Source organism: Aplidium turbinatum, chromosome 2, assembly GCF_918807975.1.
Source record: "Aplidium turbinatum chromosome 2, kaAplTurb1.1, whole genome shotgun sequence".
NCBI classification, from domain to species: Eukaryota; Metazoa; Chordata; class Ascidiacea; order Aplousobranchia; family Polyclinidae; genus Aplidium; species Aplidium turbinatum.
In genome coordinates this window covers 32,993,822-33,020,548 of record NC_137473.1, presented here as the reverse complement: position 1 = coordinate 33,020,548, position 26,727 = coordinate 32,993,822, and the positions used below count along the sequence as shown (strand labels likewise).

The following is a 26,727-nucleotide window of genomic DNA, read 5'->3' as shown; positions in this document are numbered from 1 at the left end:
ACTGAAAGCAATCACCGGGCCAGATATAGCCTATGCTCATTGCAAACAGCTCCTCTTCATTCATGCATTCACCGGTTGTGATTCAACGTCAAGAATATTTGGTATCGTGTCCACTTCACTGTAGTTGCCGGAGATATGGGCTATCATGCCATACTGGATGTGGACCATGCCAAACTGGTTCATGTGTCAACCCATACAGCAATCACATAATTACAGACGATGACATCAAGAGTGACAGCGATGAGCTTTAGTAATACTTGATCCATATGCTTTCTTTACGCTGATTATGTCAAGAGTCTACTGTACATAACCACATCGTATGAACTCTTTATGCTTGCTTAGTTTACTCAAATATATATAGAAATTCACCGTTTTTTTAATAACCATTACCAATACATTGTTATTGTTTATTATTAATTGTTTTGGCAGCCATCTTGGATTGCCATATTGAATTTATAGGCTATCAGATAATTTAACAATTCTAAGAATGGTCTCATTGACTTCACGGGGTATAAAAACCTGGATATAGACACCAAAACTGCATGTTTTGGTCATATGATGACCGAGTTATGGTCAATTTACTGTTATTTTATTGGTTTGGCGGCCATCTTAGATTGCCATAATGAATTTAAAGGCTATCAGATAATTCAAAAATTCTGAGAATGGTCTCATTGACTTCACGGGGTATAAAAACCTAGATATAGACACCAAAACTACATGTTTTGGTCATATGATGACCGAGTTATGGTCAATTTACTGTTATTTTATTGGTTTGGCGGCCATCTTGAATTGCCATATTGAATTTACAGGCTATCAGATAATTCAACAATTCTAAGAATTGTTTCATTGACTTCACAGGGTATAAAAACCTAGATATAGACACCAAAACTGCATGTTTTAGTCATGTGATGACCGAGTTATGGTCAATTTACTGTTACAGTATTTTAACGGTTTGGCGGCCATCTTGGAAGCCATCTTGAAAATAACCACTTTCCGGAAGTTGGATCGCTTAAGATTTTGAATATGTCAATACTGACACCCAATACTAATCAAATCAGTTGAAAAACCTTTTGTTGCAATTTTTTTGGGGTAAGGTCATATATTGTCATATATTGCCCTAACTATAGCATTTTATGGGTGCAACCTAATTCGTACCATGAACAATTCGTACCGTCAGTTCGTACCTTGAAAAGATCGAGAGAAAAAAATTAAAAAGCCGAAGTCGCTGATCGCAGTTTCCACAAACATTTTAAAAGGGTTAGGGTATCGAAGTATCGGTTAGGTATCGGTATCCGCAAACAAACAAACTGAAAAGATTGAGAGAAAAAAATAGAACATCGCTGATCGCAGTTTCCGTTTTTCCGCAGTTTCCGCAAACATTTAAAAATTTCCAGTAATGATCCTAAGAGTTTGCCGAAGTCGCTGATCGCAGTTTCTGCAAATAATTTAAAAGATGTTTCGGACAATCGTTCACCAAATCAAACGTCACATAAAACCGTTATGGTCTAAGCTTACTTAACCTAGCTGGCGTCTTACGTCATGGAAATTGCTAAAAAATGAGCCGAGATTGCAACATACTTCGTAAGACTTGTAAAACATTAAGCAATTTCTTTGAACACCTGTTGAGAATTGCTTCACAATGGTACGTCACAGAAGCTGGTACGTGCATTTGAAATATCTCAAGTCAGTTTCGTCATTTTAGAATCGACGTTGGGAAGGTTAGTCTGTTTTGCTTGTGTTTGTTTGTTTGTTTGTTTATCTTTATCCTGCATTGCGGGAAAGCGGACTTGAGCGCTATGCATCGGTGTACGCCTTCCGACATACACCTGACCCACGCTGCAGCCGACGGCAATGTCTGTTTCCGGTTGTCTACTCTACTTATGACTTAAATTTGGTACTACCCATTACTCGAAATCGATCACTGGGTAGAGGCAATTATCGTTAAGTTTCTTGCCCAGAGAAACAACAGCAAGTGCGGGTGGCTGGAGTCGAACATGCAGGCTCTCGACTGCGAGCCCAACGCGCTAACCACTCGGCCACGGCTGCCGACGATGTGCTTACCAAATAGACGAAATTTCCGTTTTTTTTTCCAAGTAATTTATATTGTGGTGACAAGTTTTAGTGGTGTATCGCGTTGCACTCCATTTTCGACAGCCTGTGGCTATTTTTTGCTGAAATAAGCCTACAATTTTTGAAAGACGTTTTCAGAAGAGTATTTTATCGGTGTTATCGCATACAGACGAACGGATCCGGGAATTTTATGTTACAACTTTCCCACGAAGATATTATGGTTTACCGCTGTGACCATAAAAAATCAAAGACGGTCTTCTGGCTAGTGTAAGTACAAGAAAGAAAAATAAAAGACGTTTTGTTATCAGTTGGGACAGAAGCACACCAAGAAAGAAAAATATAAGACGCTTTCTTGTCAGTTGGGACCGAAGAACTTCAAGCAAAAAATTAAGACGTCTCTTTGTTGGTTTGTGGCAAGAAAGAAAATTAAAGACTATATCGATCTGTGCTTGAAGATTCAACTGGACGAATCCAAGCAAGTTGTGTGGAACTTTCAATAGCCGAGATTGGAAGAATCCAGAAGGGGTTAAACTTCATGTACCCCTACAACTACGGTACTGTGCATTTAAATTCTTTTTTCTACTTTTTAAGGTCATTGAAGTTAAGTTTTTATAACTACTGTAATTGTTTGTGTGTGTGTAACTTAATTTTAATTGTTAAGCCCAGTATTTAATATGTCTACACTCGGTGTCGACAAGGACTCGACCGCCGTCGACTCGATTGAGTTAAATCCTGATGATGTTCTTTGCGGTCGGGCAGGCCATTCTGAAGAGGGACCCAGTAACGATGAGGCTAAGTTAGTCAGGGAGGCCCGGTATCTTAGAAGGGATATTTTGACTTGAATTGGGGAACTTTCTGTAGCTCTAGGTTCTTTGAGTGATAAGCGGGAATTGTTAATTTTTGGATCTAAGTTCTCTACTTTAGAAGAGGATTTATGGCATTTCCATGCACTTTTGAGTAAAATTTTTAACTCTGAAAATTTGACAGAACTTCGTGACAGGGTAGATCCTGAATTTAACTTGTTAAAAAATAACTTTAAACAAAAAGAAAGTGAGTACCGCACTCAGATATGTTGGATGCTGACATACATCCTGAGGATAGCGCCTAAAATGTAAGCACTAGGATGTCTAGGAGTTCGTCTCGGATAGTTGCACAAATTAACCTACAGCTAAGAAGAGAAGAGCTCCAAATACAAGCAGAGGCCGAAGCGAGAGCTGCTGAGGCCGCCGCGAGAGCTGCTGAGTTTGCACTCAAAGACGCCCAGTTGAGGGCTGAACAACGTAAGAAGGTAGCTTTAGCTGAATAACGATCACAGGTGGGCTCCGGGCGTAGTTCTAAGAAGGGATCTTCTAGGCATTCCAGAAGTGAACATCAATCGCGGTTAAATTTACATAACCTTTTCCACACGCCTGTTCAACCCGTAAGTGGACCAGTAGGCTACAATCCACATGTTTTCAAACTGACTCAGGAGGTCTCGGGGCCGCAGCTAAGGTTCTTCCGAAGGCCCTAGAGCCAATTAATTACATCAAACCTAAGCGAATGATACGCTATATTATAGCGGCTATAACGTAAGCCTATAGCTCAACAAAATCAAAACAAATTAAATATTCACCAATACTGATGTGATGTCGAAAGGAAGTGGTTTATTGGTGTTTGAAAAGTATTGTTTTGTTAAGCGTTTTACGAACCAATTTATCTTGTATTTACTTGCAGATTTCCTTAGGGTACCCTACCAATCTGGTAAAACCTAATTTTTAACATTTGGACACAGTTTTGACTAGCGTAAAAATGTGATTATCGGTAACGGTGCATTCAAACACATGATCCGTGAGATTAGTAAATATCTTGGAATGATTTATATTTCCAAGCACAGCTACCGCAATAGCTTCCACAATGCCTGGACGAAGAGGTAATTTCCTAGCTGTGGTAGTTAGTAACCGTTTAATGCATTATTCAGTTTCCTCACAAATATATACCGGTACAACACTGAAAGAAGGTTTAAAAAGTCAACTTCTATCTTTAAACGATAAGAAGCTGGGTTGAACAGGTAAAGTGTGTGAACTCAGTTCAAAGCGGCACCTTGCACATAACGTTATCTTTGCACACATTTTGGCAGCATAACCAACAATGTACGAAATTGCAGCTTTTTTGTAAACTGACAAAACGGAAATGTTTGGAATGGCAGCATAATGCAACGTTTTGCTACAACGGAGAAATTGAAAGCAATCAATCTCTATTGAACAGAATCTTGGTAAAAGCTGGGTGCAAGTATAGAATCCGCCACTTTAGTCAACATGACGTCACAAAACGGACGCAACTACTACATAAGGGGTGAAAAAAAGGATGCTGAAAAGCGGCGAAATGAAGGTGATAAAGCGGAATGGATATGGATTTTTTGACAATTTTACTGTGTTTTTACAATAAAAACATTAAACCAACGTCGAGTGTTGAATATAACTACCTAGAATGACATAAAATTTACCAAATTGCATCAATACAGCTAAAAATTTACCCAATTAAACTTTAAAAAGAAAAATATGAAACGTTTGCAACTAAATGTGTTGTAGCTATCTAATTTCAGCTCGCATTTCAATTTTTACAATAAAAGTACCAATCTAACGCAACTGCAAAGAGTATGTCTTGCTTTATGCACCTGGAAAGTTTCAGGTTTATATCTTATCTACAAAACGGGCAATCGTCGTTTAAACGTAGCCGCTCGGCGACACTTTTTTCCAATGCATTGTAAAGGCGAATCGATCCTTATTCAGTATAGGCCACACCCTGTTTGCTGTGATCGGTAAATAGTGCTTCCACTAAACTTGCTGTAGTTTTCTCGTTTCTGCTCGGATTTCAACAATTTTGCCATCGTTGGAAAGCACGATCATACATCTACACGAAGAAATTAAACAGTAGCACAAAATAGGTAGGGGAAAGTGGTGTAAATTGGACCCTCGTGTAAAATGGACCCCGGCTGATTTGAGACTAATAGCGGTAGGTGACGTCATGAATATCACGTGACATGGAAGAGGTTAGCAAGACTACGTGGTAGCAGTTGCGTTTGATCTCATTTCTTTTGTGGCGTAGTTACGAAAACGCAAGTAAACTATTAGGGGTGCTTGATCTTATTTTGGTTCATGCGTTATTTCGATATAATCGGAGGCCAGAGGCAGGTAGGAAAATAATTTTAACGTTTCGAGACAACTACAACATTCACAGATACTGTACCATGACAAAATTAGACTCTCAGTTTGAGATGTTAGTGACGAGCCTGAAAGAAATTTTAGCTTTGGGTTGTGTAAAATGGACCCCGATAAAATGTGTAATTTGGACCCAGGGGTCCAAATTACACGTGGAGGCAGATAACATGAACTATTTTCTTGGGGTATTAAACTTTAGGTATGTTAGCAGATATATATCTGTAACAGATGTATCTGTAACATATATGTATCTGTAACAGATATCAGCCCTCCACCAAAGCGATTCCGATGTGTAAATCCTGATACTAAACGGCGAAAATCATCAAAAGCCACAATTTTGACAAGTTCTCCTCATAAAAACACTCTGAAAACAAGAGATAGTGATATGACAATTGCAACACCTAAAAGGAAAAGAGGCGGTGCGCAAAAAACTGAACAGAAGAGGGGAAGAAAAACAGACAACAAACAAAATTCCATCTGCCTGGTGTGTGGAGATTCCACAAATGAAGACTGGATTCAGTGTAAAAAATGCAAGGAATGGGCCCATGAAGCGTGTGCTGATATTCGAGATTCCAAGTAGGCTAGCCTATTAATTACTGCGACAACTGTTCATAAATGTGTGTTTCTGTTTTTGTAACAAAAACTTGTGGATGGGATGTTCTATTTTTGTGAGTTATCGATGGGTCCAGTTTGCACAATCACACTGTGTAAGTTGGACCCCTTATTTGAAAAAGATGAAATTGACTATTTACCTGCAAGTGCCATTGAATTAGAAACTTATAGAGTGATGTTAGGTGCTATCCGAATAAAATTGTATATTAAGTTGTATGTTTTGGCCAGGTATGGAAGGGGTCCATTTTACCCAACCGTTGTGTAAATTGGACCCTCACATGAAAAAATTAAATTTGGCAGTGCTACCTGCAGTTTAAATGATTTAAGCCCGATACTTCGTTATGTTGTACCTTTCATGTATGTAAATAAACAAGTGAAGTTTGGAAGAAATCGATCAAGGACTTTCGTTATTATCACAGATTTTGCTTAAGGGGTCCAAATTACACGAGTTTCCCCTACTAGCTTTATCTTGTGATGACTTAAACTTCACCAACTTGTAACGATTCTCAGCAATTTATATTTTGCAATAAAATCGTTAAATCTTTGCAAACTAAAAGAATATGTCTTGCTTTATGCACATGAAAACTTTCAGGTTTATATCTTATCTACAAAACTGGCAATCGTCGGTTAAACGTAGCCGCTCAGCGAAGCTTTTTTCCAATGCATTGTAAAGGCAAATCGATCCTTATTCAGTATACGCCACACCCTGTTTGCAGTGATCGGTAAATAGTGCTTCCACTAAACTTGCTGTAGTTTTCTTGTTTCTGCTCGGATTTTAACAATTTTGCCATCGTTGGAAAGCAAGATCATACATCTACACGAATCAATTGGCTACAAATCCAAAAAAAGTACCATCTTTATCTTGTGATAACTTAAACTTCACCAACTTGTACTAATTCTCAGCAATTTAATTTTTACAACAAAATCATCAATATTCTGCAAATGGAAAGAGTATGTCTTGCTTTATTCACCTGAAAAGTTTCAGGTTTATATCTCATCTACCAAACGAGCAATCGTCGTTCAAACGTAACCGCCCAGCGAAGCTTTTTTCCAATGCATTGTAAAGGCGAATCGATCCTTATTCAGTATACGCCACCCCCAGGCCCGGATTTAGGGGGGGGCAGAGGGGGCATGTGCCCCGGGCCCCCCGACTTTTGAAGGGCCCCCCTACGTGGAAAAAATGTAAGTTTGTGTTATTTTTTTCCTTTCAGCCTTTAAAGACTCTGCAAATTGGTGTGTAGTGCTGGAGTAATGCTATTGTAGACGTGGAGGTGGCTTTTCGCGCCGAAGGCGCGAAAAATTTTTTACAGGGCGGCCCCCCGATCTAAAAGTGCCCCGGGCCCCCCATCAGCTAAATCCGGCCCTGGCCACCCCCTGTTTGCTGTGATCGGTAAATAGTGCTTCCACTAAACTTGCTGTAGTTTTCTCGTTTCTGCTCGGATTTTAACAACTTTGCCATCGTTGGAAAGCACGATCATACATCTACACGAAGACATTAAACAGCAGCACAAAGTAAGTATTAGCTTTATCTTGTGATAACTTAAACTTTACCAACTTTTACCAATTCTCAGCAATTTACTTTATACAATAAAATTATTAATCCTTTGCAAATGGAAAGGGTATGTCTTGCTTTATGCACCTAGAAAGTTTCAAGTTTATATCTTATCTACAAAACGGGCAATCGTCGTTCAAACGTAGCCGCTCAGCGACACTTTTTTCCAATGCATTGTAAAGGCAAATCGATCCTTATTCAGTATACGCCACCCCCTGTTTGCTGTGATCGGTAAATAGTGCTTCTACTAAACTTGCGGTAGTTGTTAAAATCCGAGCAGAAATGAGAAAACTGCAGCAAGTTTAGTGGAAGCACTATTTACCGATCACAGCAAACAGGGGGAGGCGTATACTGAATAAGGATCGATTCGCCTTTACAATGCATTGGAAAAAAGTGTCGCCGAGCGACTACGTTTGAACGACGATTGCCCGTTTTGTAGATAAGATATAAACCTGAAACTTTCCAGGTGCATAAAGCAAGACATACTCTTTGCAGTTGCGTTAGATTGGTACTTTTATTGTAAAAATTGAAATGCGAGCTGAAATTAGATAGCTACAACACATTTAGTTGCAAACGTTTCATATTTTTCTTTTTAAAGTTTAATTGGGTAAATTTTTAGCTGAATTGATGCAATTTGGTAAATTTTATGTCATTCTAGGTAGTTATATTCAGGGATATCTAGAGAAGGGGATATGAAGGCTCGCAGCGGTTGCCTTGTCCTCATGACACTACCAGGGCGGTAGTTTGTAGTGCTTTAAACATGTGGTTCTTTTTTAAATCGTAGAAAGTTTTGTAGTGCAGCTGGTACTATGAGCTACAGAAGACAGTCAGCAAATGTTACGTAGAGCATATTTAAAAAATACTTGTTTATAAAGACAGTAAGTAAGCTGTTTTTTTTTAACAAAGCCTTTGCAGTAGGCTAGATGTAAAGCAAGTATATGGGTAGTTGAATTAACAAGCAACCATGAGCATGCTGTGAATATCCAGGCCTGATGCTAATAACGCAATGCAAGGTATCATAACAAGATTTATTAAACTACTATCGGTGCCAATTGTCATTTTACGATAAACAGAGATTATTTACGATAAACAAAAGCCCTTCTATTGTCAGACGTAATAAAAGCCTTCGTATCCCCTTCTTTAGATATCCCTGGTTATATTCAACACTCGACGTTGGTTTAATGTTTTTATTGTAAAAACACAGTAAAATTGTCAAAAAATCCATATCCATTCCGCTTTATCACCTTCATTCCGCCGCTTTTCAGCATCCTTTTTTTCACCCCTTATGTAGTAGTTGCGTCCGTTTTGTGACGTCATGTTGAGTGTTGACTAGGGTGGCGGATTCTATACTTGTACCCTTGCGGTTGTGTTGTTGTATAGAAAACTATTTGTTTTGTCAATTATTTGTTCACAACAACTGAGTTTTTTAAGAAACGCAAATATTATGGGAGACTTACATTTTGTAGAAAGTTAAGTTGTGTTCAGTCGTGTTCTCATTGCTTTAAGAATTGGCGCTCCAGTTGTTTCAGCCTCAGGAACGAGGAGGCGACTGATTCTTAACTAATTCATCTACTTCTACTTGTTTTAAAGCAGGGGTTCCCAATCTGGGGGCCATGGCCCCCTAGTCGGCCATAAGCCTTTTTCAAGGGGGCCATGAAAAAATTTAAAAAATAATCATTTTTTTATATATTATCTCCACTCCAACACTATATAACAAAAGAAATAAATTAAAATTTAATAAAAATACTAGTACATTTTGTCCAAATTTTGGTGCTCAAAGCGAGCTCTTGAAGTTGCAAGAAGAGACTGAAACCCGATTGAGCTTTGAGAAAGATAGTTTGACCACATTTTGGGCAAAACTAAGCAAATTGTGCCCTAAGTTTAATGAAATTGTCATGCCATTGCTGTTGCCTGCCATCAACATACCTTTGTGAATGTGGGTTCTCAACAATATTACTTCTGAAGACAAAGCAGCGTAGTGTATTACCACCTTACCACCCTGTATTACCACCTTTACCACCCTAATTACCATTAGGGTGGTAATTGACTAGTAGACCGTATGGTTGTCTCCCTGTCGGTATGGGAACTTGTGTAACTTTTGTACTGTGTATATTGCATATTTCAAACATGTACCTATGTTCCTGTTACTGACAAATAAAACATTGATTGATTGATTGATAGTGTCTTGGATATTCAACATGACATGCGGCTTGCTCTTTCCACCACCAAAGCAGCAATTAAGACATTGTCAGAGCAAAAACAAGCTCAACCATTGCATTAACTGCATATGCAATAATAATATGGGGGTATGTTAAAATATGAATTTTGAGTACAAACTCTGAGTACCCCCCAAAATTATGCCACTGAGAGTAAAAAAACATATTGTGAAAAAAAATTTGGATTGCCCCTCCGGGAACTCCCCGCTACCGGGGGGTTTTATGAGCGATTGTCAAAATATATGGGATTTTATACCTAAAATTTGAACCGGTTGTCATAGAAGGCTGGGACCAGTCTCAAAAGTTTCCTTTTGAAAAGTTAAGATAGGAATGTAACAGTTTCAGAAGTGTCAGGTGTATGGACAGGCCCATTTTGGCCCAAAACGGCCTATTTGGCCTATTGTGATTGTATGAAATTCAAAATTTTACCTTAATAAGTTTGAAATCGGGATAATTTTTTGTTAAAAACGTTATGATTCGAATTAGTACTTTCAAATGAATCATATGCATGTGTAGTTGTAGAAAATTGATTGATTATAAGCTGATGACGTCATTACGTTTAAAATCAGAGACATTTTGGGTAATGTTGTAAAAATTGAAATATAGGCATACAGCCAGTCATTATAAAACATTTTCAATTTTCTTGCCCATGTTTGCTTTTTTGAAATATAAATATATGTACGTTAGGGTGCGGCTGATGCCCCGACCTGAAGCAAAACACCCTAACTTTTTTTTATAGGTGACACTTGGTACAAAAACAATATTTATGAAGTTTAAGACCAATCTATAAATGTTTAGGGGGTCCAGATTTGAATTAAAAATTGAGAAATTTGCTACTTAATTGCCATAATCGTGTAGTTTTACAGTGCTACATAGTCCTTCATTTATCATGGTAAATTCTGTATTTAAGGTCATTTAGGCTCCACAGTTGCAATGTTTCACACAGTAGGCTATTATTATGTTCCATACTATTTTTTAACAAGTAAGGTTTTGCAAGCAGACAGCCAAACACTAATTTGAGAAGTTACGTGACAACCTATTGCAAAATATGCCTGATATGTAATTGCTGGAGAATGCAAGTATTAAGCAGTAGAACAACATAGTCTGTGTATTACTATTAGCCAGTACAATACACAACTTTTATTAAATGTGAGTGACTGAAATCTTCCTGGTCACTATTGTCAGCTTTACCTTGAGAATCGCTAAAAGTGAAAACATGCCTATGTGATGTCATAATACCTTCAAAATGACTTACCACTGTTTGGCTCAGTCAAATACCTCCAGTTTCAGTCTAGTAAGTGCAGATCATTTCTAAGGCATTGTTCCCAGTTTCAGAATAAGGTTAAATGTAAGGAGTCGTTACAGAGCACTTCTCCTATATCAAGACAAGGCTCCTAACCATTTTAATTGTGACAACTTAGGAATGGTGAATTACCTTAGACATTTAGTATGCTTTGTGGTGAAATATGCATAAAATCATATTTATCAATTGCAGAATGCATTCCAGAATCAATACGTGTAGTTTGTATTCAGTTGGTAGGCTATTTAATCGAAAAAAAGTTTGCTAGGCTATGTCTTCTTATGCACAACATGACCCTTGGTATGTTCTACTCGCTACAGTTACCACAAAAGCAGATCAAGGTATCAAACGTAGCAAGTTACCAACCTACAAGCAAGTGATTTTCAAATTAATTCAAACAATTTTATCAGGAAGGCAGGTAATTACAGTACAGTTGAGCAAGTTTTTACGTTTTACTTGTGAGCTAACATTTCTACAGTTGCAAAGCAAAAAATGTCAGAAAAAAATAATTTCTTTTTACAAGCAAGAATTTTAAATGAAGATTAAGAGAGACAAAGGCAAACCACTAAAAATATACAAGAATTTCAGAAAAAGCTTAGCAAAACCTTTCCTTTCTGGCCACGCAAAGTAATGAAAAAAATAGCAATGAAGAAGACATGCTATTCCTTATCAGTATACAAGGCAACCGGGAAGCAAGTATGGCTGGAAAAGATAAAGTGTTAGAAGCAAAAATTAAAAAGATCAGTACCAGGCCACAACAACAAGATAGACGAGTAGCAAAGGAGGAGACCCGAGTTAATGGCATAAATAATGCTATTCATTTAGAAGCTGAGGATGAGGATGACGTGGACAACGAGCCATGCACATATTCAATGATTTGTGAGGTAGAGGAAAAACACTCTCATAAATGAAGATCAAAAACAGGAACAGCCATGTTCATTCCTCATGACATAATGAAATCTCCAGGATTAGTCTCTGCAGCAATCAGAAACAGCATTACACCAACTGCCTTATCTCTTACTCTCCATTCTATGGTTCAAGCTTGTTTTGGAGATGCTTTGAAGCTAAATCTCCATCCATCTCAGTCACACAGACACAGAGTTGAAACAGCGCAACATATCTCATAAAAAATTCTCTCCGCATGGTCACCACCTGCTGTTGGTGCTGTACATTGGGATGGAAAGCTTCTGGAGACTTTAACCAGCAAGTAGAAGCAAGATGAAAATCTCCGAGTTTTGATATCTGGTATCGGTGGCATTAAATTGTTGGGTGTTCCAATAATTCCAACCCATTCAACAGAAACAGCTGGAGCACTTGTGTCCAAAGTTACTATGCAGTTGCTTGAAGATTGGAATTGCAAAGATTTTGTTACATCTCTTGATTTTGACACAACAAGCTGTAATACAGGGAATTAAAACTGGTGCTTGTATACAACTTCAAGAAGATATAGGTCGCTCCTTACTTTAGGCTGCGTGTATGCACCATGTGGGTGAAGTAATTCTTTTTAAGGTGAAAACCTGTGGTGAAATGATATGCAATTATGTATCATAGAGTACTGAAACACAAATGTTAGAATGTCACTTCGTAATAGCTAAAGTTTAACTCAAAAGCAATAATGGAGTGTTTATATTAAATTTATTATGGTTAAAGCCTACACAGCACTGTGGTAAACGGCATTAAAAGTATAAAACACTGCTTTTCTAGTGTCAGTTATGGTATGTTCTGAACAGGGTATTCATTCAAAGAATTTGCAATCCAAAGACACCATTTTTGAAATTTTTTGCAAAGTATGTTTCACAGATTTTGCCTAAACTTAGAACGTTTGCCATAATTCTGCAAAAATTTCAGAAATTCCATTGCACGAAGTATGCAAAATTACCCCTAAATTGACACACTTGTTCTAAGTGAAACTTAAGCTTCTGTTCACAGCATAAAAACTGTAATTTGCAATAATTTACAAAAAATTAGCTGGTATCATATGAGCAATGAATATACAAAAATCACTCAAATTTTTTTTTAAACATAAATCACTCAATTTAATGTTAAAATTGAAATTTGGGAAAATCGATAATCCTATAAAAGTTTGATTGCAATCTGGACCCCCTAGACCTTATTCAATTTTGCTGAAACTTTATATTTAAGCTTTGTAGACCAAGCCTCACTTCCAAAAAAAAGTTAGGGTTGCTACAATCAAGTTTTAAAATTTACGGGGCATCAGCCGCACCCTAATGTACGTGTCAGTTACCTACCAATGCGACGTATTATAATTCAGTACCGTATTTTACGGACCATAAGGCGCACGGGACTATAAGGCGCACTGTTAATAAATTGCTTTGATTAGTTTTTTGTTCATACATAAGGCGCACCGGACTATAAGGCGCACCGGACTATAAGGCGCACCGGACCATAAGGCGCACCGGACCATATATAATAGTATATCGGTACTGGTTTTGAGTGTAGGCAGTAAAGCACTACCGCACTTGATCCATACATAAGACGCATCGGACCATAGGGCACACAATCAACTTATGAGGAAAAAAAAGAATTTAAAATGCGCCTTATGGTCCGTAAAATACGGTATATACTGTATTATATATATTATATATGATACTGATAAAATAATAAGAACAGGATGCTATGTAATATTAAATGATAGTTTGTTTGTTTGTGCATTTGCAGTTGTGTATTATTTCATTGTTTTGGATATGGACAGCTTTGTCTGACGCAAATAAATAATAATATAATATATACATAATAGTTATTTTTCAAAGGTCCAATGTTATAGAAGTATTGTGTAGTTCTAGATATCAAGTTAGTGTTTTTTTTTATCTTTTCATTAAGAGCTTTATTCAATAGTTGAACTGTTTCATTTAAAACACAGCATTTGATTCGGGCAGATCTGACATACCACACAAGTCGACACATCCAAGCTATTATCAATGATCTGATAAGTATCAGTAACAAGAAGTTCAGGATTTTCAGAGGAAATCCATATTTCTCAATCTCAACTGTTGCCAACCTTCTTGAAGTATGTAAGTAGTAAGGCATCATCATTCACAACTTCAACAATGTTAGAAAGGTACCAGTGTTATTCGCTTCCTTCAATCCAGATGGCAGCTATGAACTCACCAACTTGATAGGCCGGTGCAGTGGTGCTGCAGAATCAGATTCCTGGTCATTTGATGTGGAGCTTGAATTTGTCTCTGTAAGCAAATGCATAGAAGAAGGCACACTTTGGAGGTCTGACATTGTTATAGTTGGACATGAACGTGAATTATTATCTAACTAGCTGATAAGGTTGTTGGCATATTCTTCAAATCTGGAATTTTTGTAGTTTCATTTCAATCGGAATATTGAAGCACTTGATTTTAGAGAGAGGCATGTCTTCTTTGCATAGCGAACTTCCGTGCAAAGTATTTTGTTCTTTGTGTGATCTGTTACAGCATCACTTTGAAGGTAAGCACTCACATCCTCAGAAGTGGTAAAAGGCCCTGGTGGATTTTGCGCTTTCAGGAAATCTAAATCAGCAAGTTTACTTTGCTCTGATATTAAGAGCTTCTTTTTCAGAGTAGCCTTTTTCTTCATAAGCTTTCATCTTTTCATTCCATTGCAGTCTAATTTCTTTGCTGTCTTGTACTGGTTTTTCCCATTTCTTTTTGTCAATCTTCTGAATATTTTCCAGTAAATCTGTGCTTTTATTGAGAACTACACTTCTGGAGACTGTATCAGTGTATCAAGATTTCTTTTACCATAAATATTTATCTTGTAGTTCACTAATCTGACACTGCGTTCTTCACCCAGGTTGTGAACTGGCAGATTATCCAGTTTCTGTAGGACATCATCATTCATCACTTGCCGATCCAATTTTCAACAGCGATCCTGTGTCCTCATTTGCAGCATGACCAAAACAAAACAGAGACCCTTTTTGAGTTGCCAAGCCTTTTGCAAAAGATTGAAGGAATAGAGAAAGCATTCAAGCAAGCTTTTAACTTCGTTACAGTGTTCTTGCAAGCAAACATCGATCGAGCTGAGAATTGTTGGTTTAGGTAATGTCAATTTGAACATATCAATTGACGAAAAGAAGTAAGACACTCTGATGTTTGTAGGAAATGATGTGTGTGAAGCATTGTCAAGTCATGCATATATGACTCATGCAAAAATATTGCAACCCTATCATAGATGGTACAAAATTTTCGAGTTTGTACCATTGCGGTAGGCTAAATGGGTCATTTTGGGCCAAAATGGGCTTGTACGGGCCAAACTATACACCTGACACTTCTGAAACTGTTACATTCCTATCTTAACTTTTCAAGACAAAACTTTGAGACCAGTCCGAGCTTTCTATGACCACCGGTTCAAAAGTTAGGTGTCAAATCCCATGCATTTTGGAAATCACTCGTTAGACTCCCCGGTAGCGGGGAGTTCCCGGAGGGCCAACCCAAAAAAATTTTCATAATATATTTTTTTACACCCAGTGGCACAAGTTTGGAGGGTACTAAGATTTTTTTAATTTTAACATAATCCCCTAATAATAATAACTAATTAATGTACTATCATGTTTATTGTGTGTTGTATTTATACGGTATCATTTTATCATTCTAACTACCGGTTACTGTATAAACAAGTTTTTTGGTCTGGGGGGCCTCCCCCAGAAAATTTTTAAAATTAACATTGAATTTGGTGCGTTCTGAGAGCATTTTCAGCACAAATTCTGAACATGAACAGAACTGCCAAAAATAATGTTGTCGGAATGGAGAAGAATACAAAATAGATATCTATTTGACAGCGCATATTGAATGAAAGACTTAATAATATCAAACATTAAGTTGCATTCTCAAACGCAAGAAGAAGAATATTATAGAACTTTTTGGGAAGATGCTCCATACACAAAGCAAGAGCTTATCAAGAGGACAGGAAAATTCACGTGGTCCAGCTGTTAGTCCATCCAGATGTGCAAATACATGTCTAATGCAAATACACGATAGGCTACTGTTCTCCAGAGAAATGGATACTTTGCACACTCAGAAAACATTACGTTGGCCATGATCACAGATGAGAGGCAGATAATCCGTGATCTTGGACTTGAAAGCTCGATCAAGACCAAGATCGCGAACAGAGAACAATGCGACGATTCTGCACTCCGCCCTTAAAGTATGACGCCAACGAATACTACGATATGGTTGACTGTCAGGTTTTCGATCTCACCGAGCCTCCTGTGACAAGAAATATGAGAAACCAAAAACTAGGAGACATGACTGCAGCTAAGGACACTCCAGAACTTTTTTTCCTCGATTTCCGTGTCACACGCAGGTGGTGGAAAGGTGCGTCAAGTTGGTGACGGAAGCTTTAGCAGTTGTGTGAGGGGTTAATTCGCGAGATGGATTTAATGCTCACACATTGAATCACGACAACAAATGCCCAAGTTCGAATCGAAACATGACTATTTTATCTAAAGCGAAGAAGTTTGATGCATATTATCATTTCCATTACATTGCAATAAATCTCTATGCTAATGTCAAATTCAAATACATTTGCATGTATTTTTGCGGTTTTAGTCAATGAGTAATGACCTGGTTGCAGATCAAAAATTTGTTCGATCAAAATATAGTTTTAGCACAGTGTTCTATATACCCATTGCAGGCCTCGAAATTCATTTTTGTTGACGGCGGACAAACGTGTCCGGTCTGAGCAGCTATCTCGTCGGACAAATTAAGCCTCACGGCGGACACACCAGTTTTGACATCGATCGTCATGCTTTATCACTTTATCTTGATATTTCTTTGCCATTTGAGAACTATAACTATGGTTTAGAAGGCTTTAAATTTCAGCGAAGTCACTCTGAAAGGCTTTCATCAGACAACGACTTGCGCTTGAAGATTAAAAGCGCCGAGTAGCTGCTTAATACGCCGCATAACTGATTAACTTCCACCGAACGAGGTCATGTGGCTTCTTGCATCACAATCTGGGTTGTTTTTTTTTCGGTTATTTATCGGTCATTGACCGATTTTTTAGCAAAATGTCCGAAAAAAATATAGTCAATTCGGTTAAAATGTCCGAAAACATATATAGTCAATTCGGTCAAAATGTCCGAAAAAAATATAGTCAATTCGGTTAAAATGTCCGAAAACATATATAGTCAATTCGGACAAAATGTCCGAAAAAAATATAGTCAATCCGGTTAAAATATCCGAAAAAATACATAGTCAATTCGGTTAAAATGTCCGAAAACATATATAGTCAGTCAATTCGGTCAAAATGTCCGAAAAAAATATAGTCAATTCGGTTAAAATGTCCGAAAAAATACATAGTCAATTCGGTCAAAATGTTCGAAAAAAATATAGTCATAATCAATGTCTGCGGCCGGGTGTTGTTGGTTGAGTTTCGCTGATGAACGTTGAAGAAACGTTTGTCTGTTCTAACTTTTTTCAGATAAAACACGACAACGTTTCTCAGCGAAACTTAATGTTGTAGCTAGTCAGGAAGTGCAAATTTTGGTTTGTATCAGCTAATTGAAAGGAAATATTTTCATCAGAAAAAATGACCGAAATATATAAAAAATGACCGAGTTTTTTCAAGTCATTTCGGACAAATGATCGAAAAGTCTCAGCGAAAAAAAAACCCAGGACTCACAATGCTTTGGGCACAAGTCGGAAAACTTCTACACTAATGCTACTATTTTCTGCTGTGCAAAGCATCACTAGGCTTTTTTAAGGTTTATTCTTGCGTGTCATGTGAGCGAAAGTGAATTTTCCCTGGGCTTTTTCTTGCTGTAATACCAAAACTTAACAAATCTTGCTGTAATAGCCTACTCGTATTTCTCATTTTGTAGCAAACCTTTCTTTATCAATATTACTCGGAGATCAAAGCCAGACACTGCGCGTGATTAGTGTAGAAGTACCGTACTCCTATCGATTCTTTGCGAAGAATTCACCTAAATTACGATGATTCAATGTCATCAATCGTTGAAACAACATAAAGATCAAAAGTTTTCTGACTTGAATGAAAGCTAAGGCATACAGTATTCACATTTTCTAAATGCGTGCTAGAATGTGCGGGAAATAGTATTCTTGCAACAATTGTTCGTGCTATGCAATGACGATTTGTATTGGTTCTTGTGTTATTTTTCGGCGGACAAATATGACCGATCTAGAGGGTACTTCCCGCGGACATCACATGCTGTGACGGCGGACATGTCCGCCGTGTCCGCCGTGAATTTCGAGGCCTGCCATTGGCAAGTTTTGGCTACCCAAGTTGAGTAAAATGGGGAAAAAAGTTTTACACCCCCCTAAATTGATCCACCCTAATGTAGAAGAAAATAGTAAATTTTCAAGTGGCTGGTGGTAGATCAAAAATTTGTTCAATTGAAATAAAATTTTTACACAATGTTCTATACACCCAATGGCAAGTTTTCCAACCCCAAGCTAAGCAAAATAAAGAAAAAAGTGTTTTACCCACCTAAATCGATCCACCCTAGTGCGCACCCCCCAAAAAATTTTGAGGCCGTTATAACAAAATCACTTGATTTAGACACAATCATCAGCTCATTTTCTGTACAGAAAACTAGCAGCTAGTGCCATTGTGAGAGTATTGTTTTGCCTACAAAGTACAAAGGCTATAAAAAGCATGCTTTGTGTCCAGTGTGTCAGAACCTTGGTTGCAGTAGTTGCAGCACAATGCGCCTATTCAAAAGTTAAGGCGCCTAAATGCTTTGAATTTTAGGGACATGTTACAACAGTTACTGGAAAGTGTTCCAGTTATTGTCCAAACTTTAACTGCTTTATCGTCTTTGATAACAAAACCATTTATGATCGTCATGCGATAAGGTTACTTCTAATGCATCTTGTTATGAAAGTTTTTGGTAACAACACCTTCAATCCTTCATGATCGTCATGTGATAAGGATGCATCTTAGTTAGATAATTATTAATGTATCTTGCTATCAAAGACTTCTCTGTTAGGCTATAGCAGTGTTTCCCAACCTGGAGGTAAATTACCCCCGGGGGGTAATTTGCCTGTTTTCGGCGGGTAACGAGACCGGAGGTTGTAAACTTTATAAAAGCGAAGGAATGGAACAGTCGTCTTTACAAGGAACTGTGCAAGAAGATGGGAGAAATATACAAAGTATTACTGTACCACACAGGAGTACGATGGCTGTCTCATGGCAAAGGATAACCCGCCTGGTCGAACTTCGTGAGGCTGTCCATGTTTTTCTGATAGAAAAGAAGTCCGACTTGACTGAATACTTCTCTAACCAACAGTGGATTTCCCAGCTGTGCTACCTGGCTGATATCTTTGGTGAATCGAACAAAGGCAATTTTTTAATTCAAGGCAAGAATGTAACTGTGATCGACACCAAAGTAGCCGGAGCAGCATTTATCGCAAAGGTTAAATTGTGGAACAAGCGAGTTGGAAGAAGCACAGTTTTAGACGTTTGACATGTATCTCGGAGGCAATGGACTTGAGTTGACAGCGGCGTTGAAGAAGGACATAGCTGACCACTTAGGCCAGCTAGCCAAGAAGATGGACAACTACTTTCCGAATTTGAACACGGCTAGTTTTCAATGGTGCACTGAGCCCTTCACATGTGATGACAGCCAGGTGGATGATGACGACTTTTCGGCCAAAGAAGAATTTATCACTCTCCGAATGAACAAAGCGTTGAAACTTGATTTCAATGGGAAAGGCTTAGAAACCTTCTGGTTTAGCAGACTCCAGGACGCACCAACATTAGCGACACGGGCATTAAATATTCTGACATCTTTTTCAACAACGTATCGCTGTGAACAAGGATTTTTAACTGTCTTGGGAAGGAAGACAAGGAAGCGCAATCGCCAGGATGTCGAAAGCGACACAAGAATTGTCCTCAGTAGCCTACCACAAAGCCCAGGATCGCAAAGCTGACGCCTGAAGTCCAGGCCTGACCTTCGCATTGAATGTTTACCACGCATTGTTATCTTGTATTCAGTATTGTATTGCATTTTGATTGTCATAGTTAGCACTTTGAAATACATAGCAATAAACATTTTTGTTTTTGAAAATTTATCGTGGGGGTAATTGGCTCACTTCAGGGTGGAGATTAGGGTAACAGCCAAAAAAAAGGTTGGGAACCACTGGGCTATAGGATAAAATGTGCCTATTCAATAGGGAAAAAAATTCGCAATGCGTTGTTATGTGCTGACACACTGTATCAGTGTATCATGTCTATATTTCTTGGTGATTTCCTAATTGTATTCATTTCAAGAATATCCTCATGAAATCTAAAATCAGTGTGCTGTACTGAAATAATAACTTGGATGTATTTTCTTTTTTTTAAAAAAAGACATGAAATAATCCATGAATAAATTCATGATATTTAGTTGTGTTTGTAATAGATGGCTTCTTCATTAGGCACTCTACTAATTGAATTGGATGATAATGTGCTACAGCATAAAACTCAGAAATATCAAGTGACACATTTCATCAAAGCATCAACTTAAATCTGCACTTAATGCATGGACATGTTCATCTTTTTGGCACCTTCAGCTAATACGGTATTTAGTTTTTTTTACAAACGGCTTTTATTTTAATAAACTAATGGTATTAAGATCTACCAGTATTACTTCATATTTTGATAGATCATAGCATTTTATATCAGCATGTAACGAATTGATTCTGTGTAGGTTATGGAATGTGTACCCAATACCCATGGAAATAATCAAATGTGTTTTGTACTGCTCATGTTTTTAAACTTTAGAATATTTCCCAAAATTTCATCACGTTCTTGAATTTTGTTATACCGTAAGTTTTTTTTTATTCATGCTTGTTTTTAAGACTTGATTTTTCATGCGCAATTTCTCCGTTTTCAGGTCTTTATTAATATTTAACAAAAACATCTGTATTAACAACATGAATGAGTTGACATGACTTGTAAGCTTGAACTCTGATTTTAATTTTAGTCAAAATTTGTGCTTTATTTCGCTGTAAGAATATATATTCTTGATTATCTTGAATAATGGTTTGTTGTTTTAGTCTGCATAACTAACAATTCGTGACGAGATGTAACTCAAAAAGTGATACCGTACAGCCAGAATGCAACCACAGACATCAAGCTATTTTGACCACTTCAGTGACTAATTTTTGTGTTAAAATGTTGTCAAAATGCGATAGCAACAATTGCTGCATGTTGATACAGATAGTCTACTAATAAAAGGCATTTACTTTGAATTCGTTTCAGATTAGGCTGATAACTACCAAAAATTAAGATCTAGCTGTCATGGAAAAGGCTTACTTGATTACAGGTTCATCTGGATATGTTGGATATCAACTTGTTAAAGTTCTTTGTCAAAACAATGTCGATGGAGTTTCCAATTTGAAACTCATGGACAAAAATATCAGTAACGATGTGAGAGAAAAACAGCAAAAACTTTGTCATGGTGAGTGAGTAAGTAAAAGCTGCTTTTTGAAGTTGTTTTTTGTTGACCAAACTCGCTAAATGGCATAAGCTATTTTGATACTGTGAATAGTTATTATCTAAGATTAGGCTACAGACTTTTTAAGTGCGTCAACTCGCTTTGAGTTTGAACGATCCATTATAAACTGATTTTTATTGTTGTGCTAATTCAGATAGGCATGTACAATTACATTGTACAGAGATGCCAAAGCTGTTAACTCTAGAGGTTTTTCATTATTTTATTATAGAAATAGCCGACTATTGGCAGACTGATAGATAAAAACTCTATCTTTCCATTTTAAATTATTCATTTTTAGTGTGGAAGTAAAAAATGAAATAGAGTAGGTTAGAGGCCTATGTTATCATGCTCAATTCATTTTTGAACTCTCCTTGTAAACGAAGAGCAAACGTCAGCATCATTACAATCTTGGTAGTATTTTTTTGTAAAATACGGTACTGCCACCGGGGTGGAAGCTGACTTGGTGACCTCTTAAGGTCTTTCGCTTCCTTCCTCTCTCATCATAGGCGTAACCAGGGGGGAGGGCAAAAGGGGCCATGCCCCCCCCAAATTTTCAAGTTTGGATTCCGAAGTTGAGCCCTTTGTTGAAAATGTAATAAAATTTGCAGAAATTTATAACGTTTTCCAAGACATCTGGCTATTAACACCCCCCAAGACTTGTTTTAGACACACAGAAAGGCACCAATAAATTTTGCAAATCGTAAACCGCGCAAACTTTACGCGATTTACGTTTCTTTGAACTAATTTGTGAAAGCAATTCCAGAATGGCTTACTCTCTTGGTTTTTGTGTAGCTGAGTTTTTGGTGTTCTCTAATTTTAGCCGCAGTTTTTGCCGTCTCTAATTTTAGCCGTTCGTGTGTAAGAGCTACCTTTAATAAGTTAATAGCTGTTTATCTGTTTATAAACTTCATACAAATATTATCCTAAAAGTGTTTCCAGAAAGCGCTATAATCCATTATTTGAGTGCAATTTTTCAAAAATTTTTCCGGGGAGCATGCCCCGGACCCCCCTAGAATACGCATTCCTTCGGCACGCTCTAATCCCCACCACTTTCATTGCTTCCCTTGCTCAACCCACCTGGATATGCCACTGCACATCATGTGGCGATGGCTCAAATCAAATACTTATTCTCTTCAATTTATCAAATATTTGTCCCCCCCCAAATTTTTTTCCTGGCTACGCCACTGTCTCTCACTTCTATGTAATGTACCAGTGTATAATATTTGTCGTGATAATTTGAGAAAAAAATAAACCAGTGATTGATTGATTGATTCTTCATGGTTACCATCATCATTTATCATCATCATCGGCCATGCCTAAATAAGGTGTCGGCTACCGTGAGTCTCCACAACGTCGATTGTCCATAGTTGTAATTAGGTTTTCAAAATTTTGTCGTCCATGTTGAAAGATTTTTGAAGATTTCCAAACGTGGACGGCTGGACGCCCCCGGTGCTTCTGACCAGGAAGTCGCCCTATTAATTCTGAGTGTTCAATTCCGCGTTTGCGGTAGACATGTCCGAGTTCGATAAATGCAATTTGCTTTTTTTTGATAGTTGTGATGAGGACGCCGCATGACCAATGACCATGATGAGGCATTAATGTTTTACCTGCCAATTTGAAGACAGCACCAACCATTCAACTATTGCATTAGACTTGTAGCCTAGCTTATCTGTAACCTATTATTTTGTCGAAAACCAATGACTACATTTTCATTAATAATTCGAAATGCAGTGTCGAATGTTGAGCTTTTAACATCAGGCAATAGGAGTTATTAAACTAAGGTCGTCTCAGTAACGGGAAAGTACGCTGATTTATATATCAGAACAGGTGTTTTGTTACAAAAATGGCAAACCTGCGTAAAGGTTCAGTGGGCTATAGCCTACAGAAAGCGCTGTTTAAATTTGACGTTGAAAAAATTTTTATATATTATATAATAATATACTATTTTAAGCAAGATATGAGAAAAAAAATCGAGAAAAGTATATTGCAGTTCCAATATCAAGATAAATAAGGGTCAAAATTAGAATTGCGAAGGCTTCTCAAAAATAAGCACAAATAGGCTAGGCCTCGTGAGTTATTTTTTGGAAAAAGTCTTTAAAACTAGTATAAGAACAACAAATCTAATACATATTTGGCCTACAATGGTTTTTAGCCATAATCAGACAATAGACGAGTTTTGCCGACGTACATAGGCGTCGAAATAGGGTGGGCGGGTGGGCGGCGCCCACCCTGCTTTGAAACGAGGGTGGGCAAAATATGTTTCGCCCACCCTGTTTTTTGTTTAACGCTGAATTATCCAACCAACTGCAGCGCAACTTATTGTTTTACGCTATGTCTCTCGCTAGGTATCCGACAGAACAAAGCAATTTCACGACATCGCTGCGTTGAAAATAGGCGGTCACTGCATTGTTGTTGCTACGGCAACTGCCACAGCTGGCAATTCCTGGTGAGAGAAAGCTACGTTTGATCTTTTCTCCGAATGGTCTCACTTTCGTTACGTCACAATCAAGCTTCAGTTCCGGGTCAGCGTAAGGGAATATGAATATGACATCATAATGAACATGACAATAAAATAACCGACACAAACTAAAGACGTACTGAAACAATCGCTTTTTACAAATCTTTTCTCACAAACTTGTTGCTGGGTATAAATTGGGGCACCGCGCGATGTTGTCATTTCATTATTGAAAAGTTAAACATGAAGCAAAGTCAAACATCTATTCGCGCATTCTTTAAACCAGCTTCCACAAGGCGTCGAGATGAACGCTGAAGAAGCCACGTCCAGCACGAATCAACGTAGATATGACATTGATGAAGAAAGCAGTGCTTCAAGGATAGTGGTGAAGTCAATGACTCAGGCAATGCACCGGTAGTTGTAGAAGACAGCATGAGCCATGGATCTCTACCTCTGCTCCATTTGACGTTAGCATGCTGCCAGACCAGCTTCCGGCTCGGGAAGGTCGTGTGTTGCAAAGGAAGCTTTTTTTCCGAATTCCAGTGGATGCGTCTTAACCCTGATGGTACTTGTTACTGTAGTCACCTGTCCGAATATTTTGCGGCAATTTCGAAGGTGCCACTTTAAAGTTAACAGATCACGAGCTTTTTAGGTCGCAAAGGAAAACATAAAAGAAGTTTGTTTAGTTTAGCAGCGCTCATAAGATCGCAAGGCGCAAGAAAGCAAACATCAAACCTAAAAGCTTAATTGCTGCAGCGACGCTAAACGCAGTCCTTGTAAGAAAGACTAACCATTGTGAATTTCCGAACATACACATTCAATGAAATCTGTTTGAAAACTCTTGCCCACCCAGAATTCCTCTCTTCTAAGAAAAAATCGACGCCTATGCCGACGAGCAATATTGCTTCTTGAAGTAAAAGAAGTGTAACTGAAAAATCGTAGACTATTGACAGGAATTTTTATGCCTGTGTAGTGAAAGTTTGATTGATTCTGAGAATCTTTATTCTCGGACTGAAACATCTTTTTTTAAAATTTAATCCTAGCAATTTTACCTAGCCTATAGTTTGTACATGCTTGAACCACAAACCTGCTCACTGAGATTGGTGGATGAAATTTCCCCTTATTCTTAAAGTATTGTTGTCTGTGAATTATCCTATCCACTAGGTGCCGTTAAATGGAGAGCAGTTTTTGAAAGGCGTTGCTTAAACGCACACCCCAAGACTCGAACCAGTGCTGCTTAATCTTGCCATTTTGCACTGCATTTACTTTTACTTCCTGAAAACTTAAAAGTAAACTTAGCGATAGCTTACACTCCTCATTTATTACCTGTATTTTTTGTAAAACCATAAAAATGTTATATATTTCAAAATTTTATTTGCAGACGCTGGAATTGCTGCTGAGTGGATAGTGGGAGACATTACAAATAAAGAAAGTGTAAAAAGAGCAGTGAAAGACCTTGATGTTGCGATACACACAGCAGCAATAGTGGACGTATTTGATCATGTGCCAGAGAACGTGATGCAAAACGTCATTCTACAAGGTAAAGAAAACCTCACATCGAACAAATCTGCATGTCTTTATGAGTGATTAAGTTTTATAGTAAGTTATTGAAGAAAGCCCAAAGAGTTTATTTCACAACATTACTGTCCGTAGCTCAGCTCGTCGTCTTTATAAATGTTGGTGATACCTTTTGTGTTCAAGTAGCTTACTTTGTGTAAGATTGTGGACTCTGTGTCTGCACCTTTGGTCCAAGAGATAATGGTTTGAATGATGGCCTCTTCGAAGCCCACAGTCACATGGCAAGGAGACATGATTTCCAGCAAAAGCTTCTTATTATGGTTCTCAGTTTTGTTCCGGAGGGAAGCAGTAGAGCATAAGGATGTGCCGATTAATCGGCATCGGAATCGGCAATTTTTTGGAGAATCGGAATCGGCATCGGAAAAAATTGCCGATTCTTTCCGATTCTTTATCAAAGTTTCCTAATCAAAAGTAGCGCGAGCGCGTGGAAATACCGATCAAAGAACGGCTTCTTTGAACAACCGCATCAGCCTCAACTAGCATTCGGAGAGCGGTAGTCTAAATTATGACGATTGTCCGCCATTTTGTAAACTCTTGTTTACTAAGCACGAGATCAAAATTCTTTCTTTTTTTGAAATGACGAAAAACGTTCAAAGAGAAAATCAGACCAGATAAAATATAAAAGTTGAATGATTACACAACGGTTAGAAGTTAAAGGAGAAATAGATTATTACGTAATAGTTATTAGCTTGCAGTATGCGAGGCGCTATAAGCAAGAAGAGAAAAAGCGAGGGAGTATAAACTGCTAAGAAAATGAGAGCAACTGTCTGAAAGATTCAAAACGCTGTAGAAAAAAACAAAGGGCGTCAAATGGAAAACAACGTGTGAAGCTGCAAGTTATATCTTTTCAGACGCTGAATTGCAGTGAATTAATCTTGTCACTTAGTAAACACGTGAAAAAAGATTACCTCGTTTGCGCAATAATCACTCGATTGTTTGTTCAACCCATGAAACGGACTATGTTACAGCCAAATGCTGTCCCAGCTCTAGTCGGCATTCGGCAAAATTAGGGAGTTTTCTTTGATCTGTAGAATATACCTTAATGCAGACATTTTTAGCGCAGCAAAAAGAGAAATGACATCGTGTACAGTTAGAAGTTGTCATTGTTTTTAAACATTGTAGACGTCAATTTATTATGTTCTTGTGCGATTATTTTCTCCTGTATCAATCACCTGCTTTAAGTTATGTAACGAAAAGGAAATCTTAATTTATTTCGTCATCCCCGCACTGGCTACATAAATCCATCATTGTTAAAAATTGCAAATAAATTGCTTTCGTCACCACCATCGTCGATCGAAAG

General features: G+C 37.8%; 1 protein-coding gene across 2 annotated transcripts in view; it reads left to right on the top strand.

The window, feature by feature from the left end:
• The first annotated feature begins 21,245 nt into the window (after positions 1 to 21,245).
• Positions 21,246 to 26,727, top strand: part of LOC145788252 (3 beta-hydroxysteroid dehydrogenase type 7-like) — a 38,300-nt gene continuing 32,818 nt past the window's right edge. Inside the window, exons 1-2 of one of the 2 annotated variants that reach the window (XM_082600028.1) lie at positions 21,246 to 21,358; positions 25,231 to 25,389. In XM_082600028.1, coding sequence (XP_082456154.1) covers positions 21,304 to 21,358; positions 25,231 to 25,389 — 214 coding nt within the window. In that variant the 5' untranslated portion in view covers positions 21,246 to 21,303. Of the gene's footprint in view, positions 21,359 to 25,230; positions 25,390 to 26,727 lie in introns of those variants that run through there. The other variant, XM_082600027.1, reaches the window with a different exon arrangement.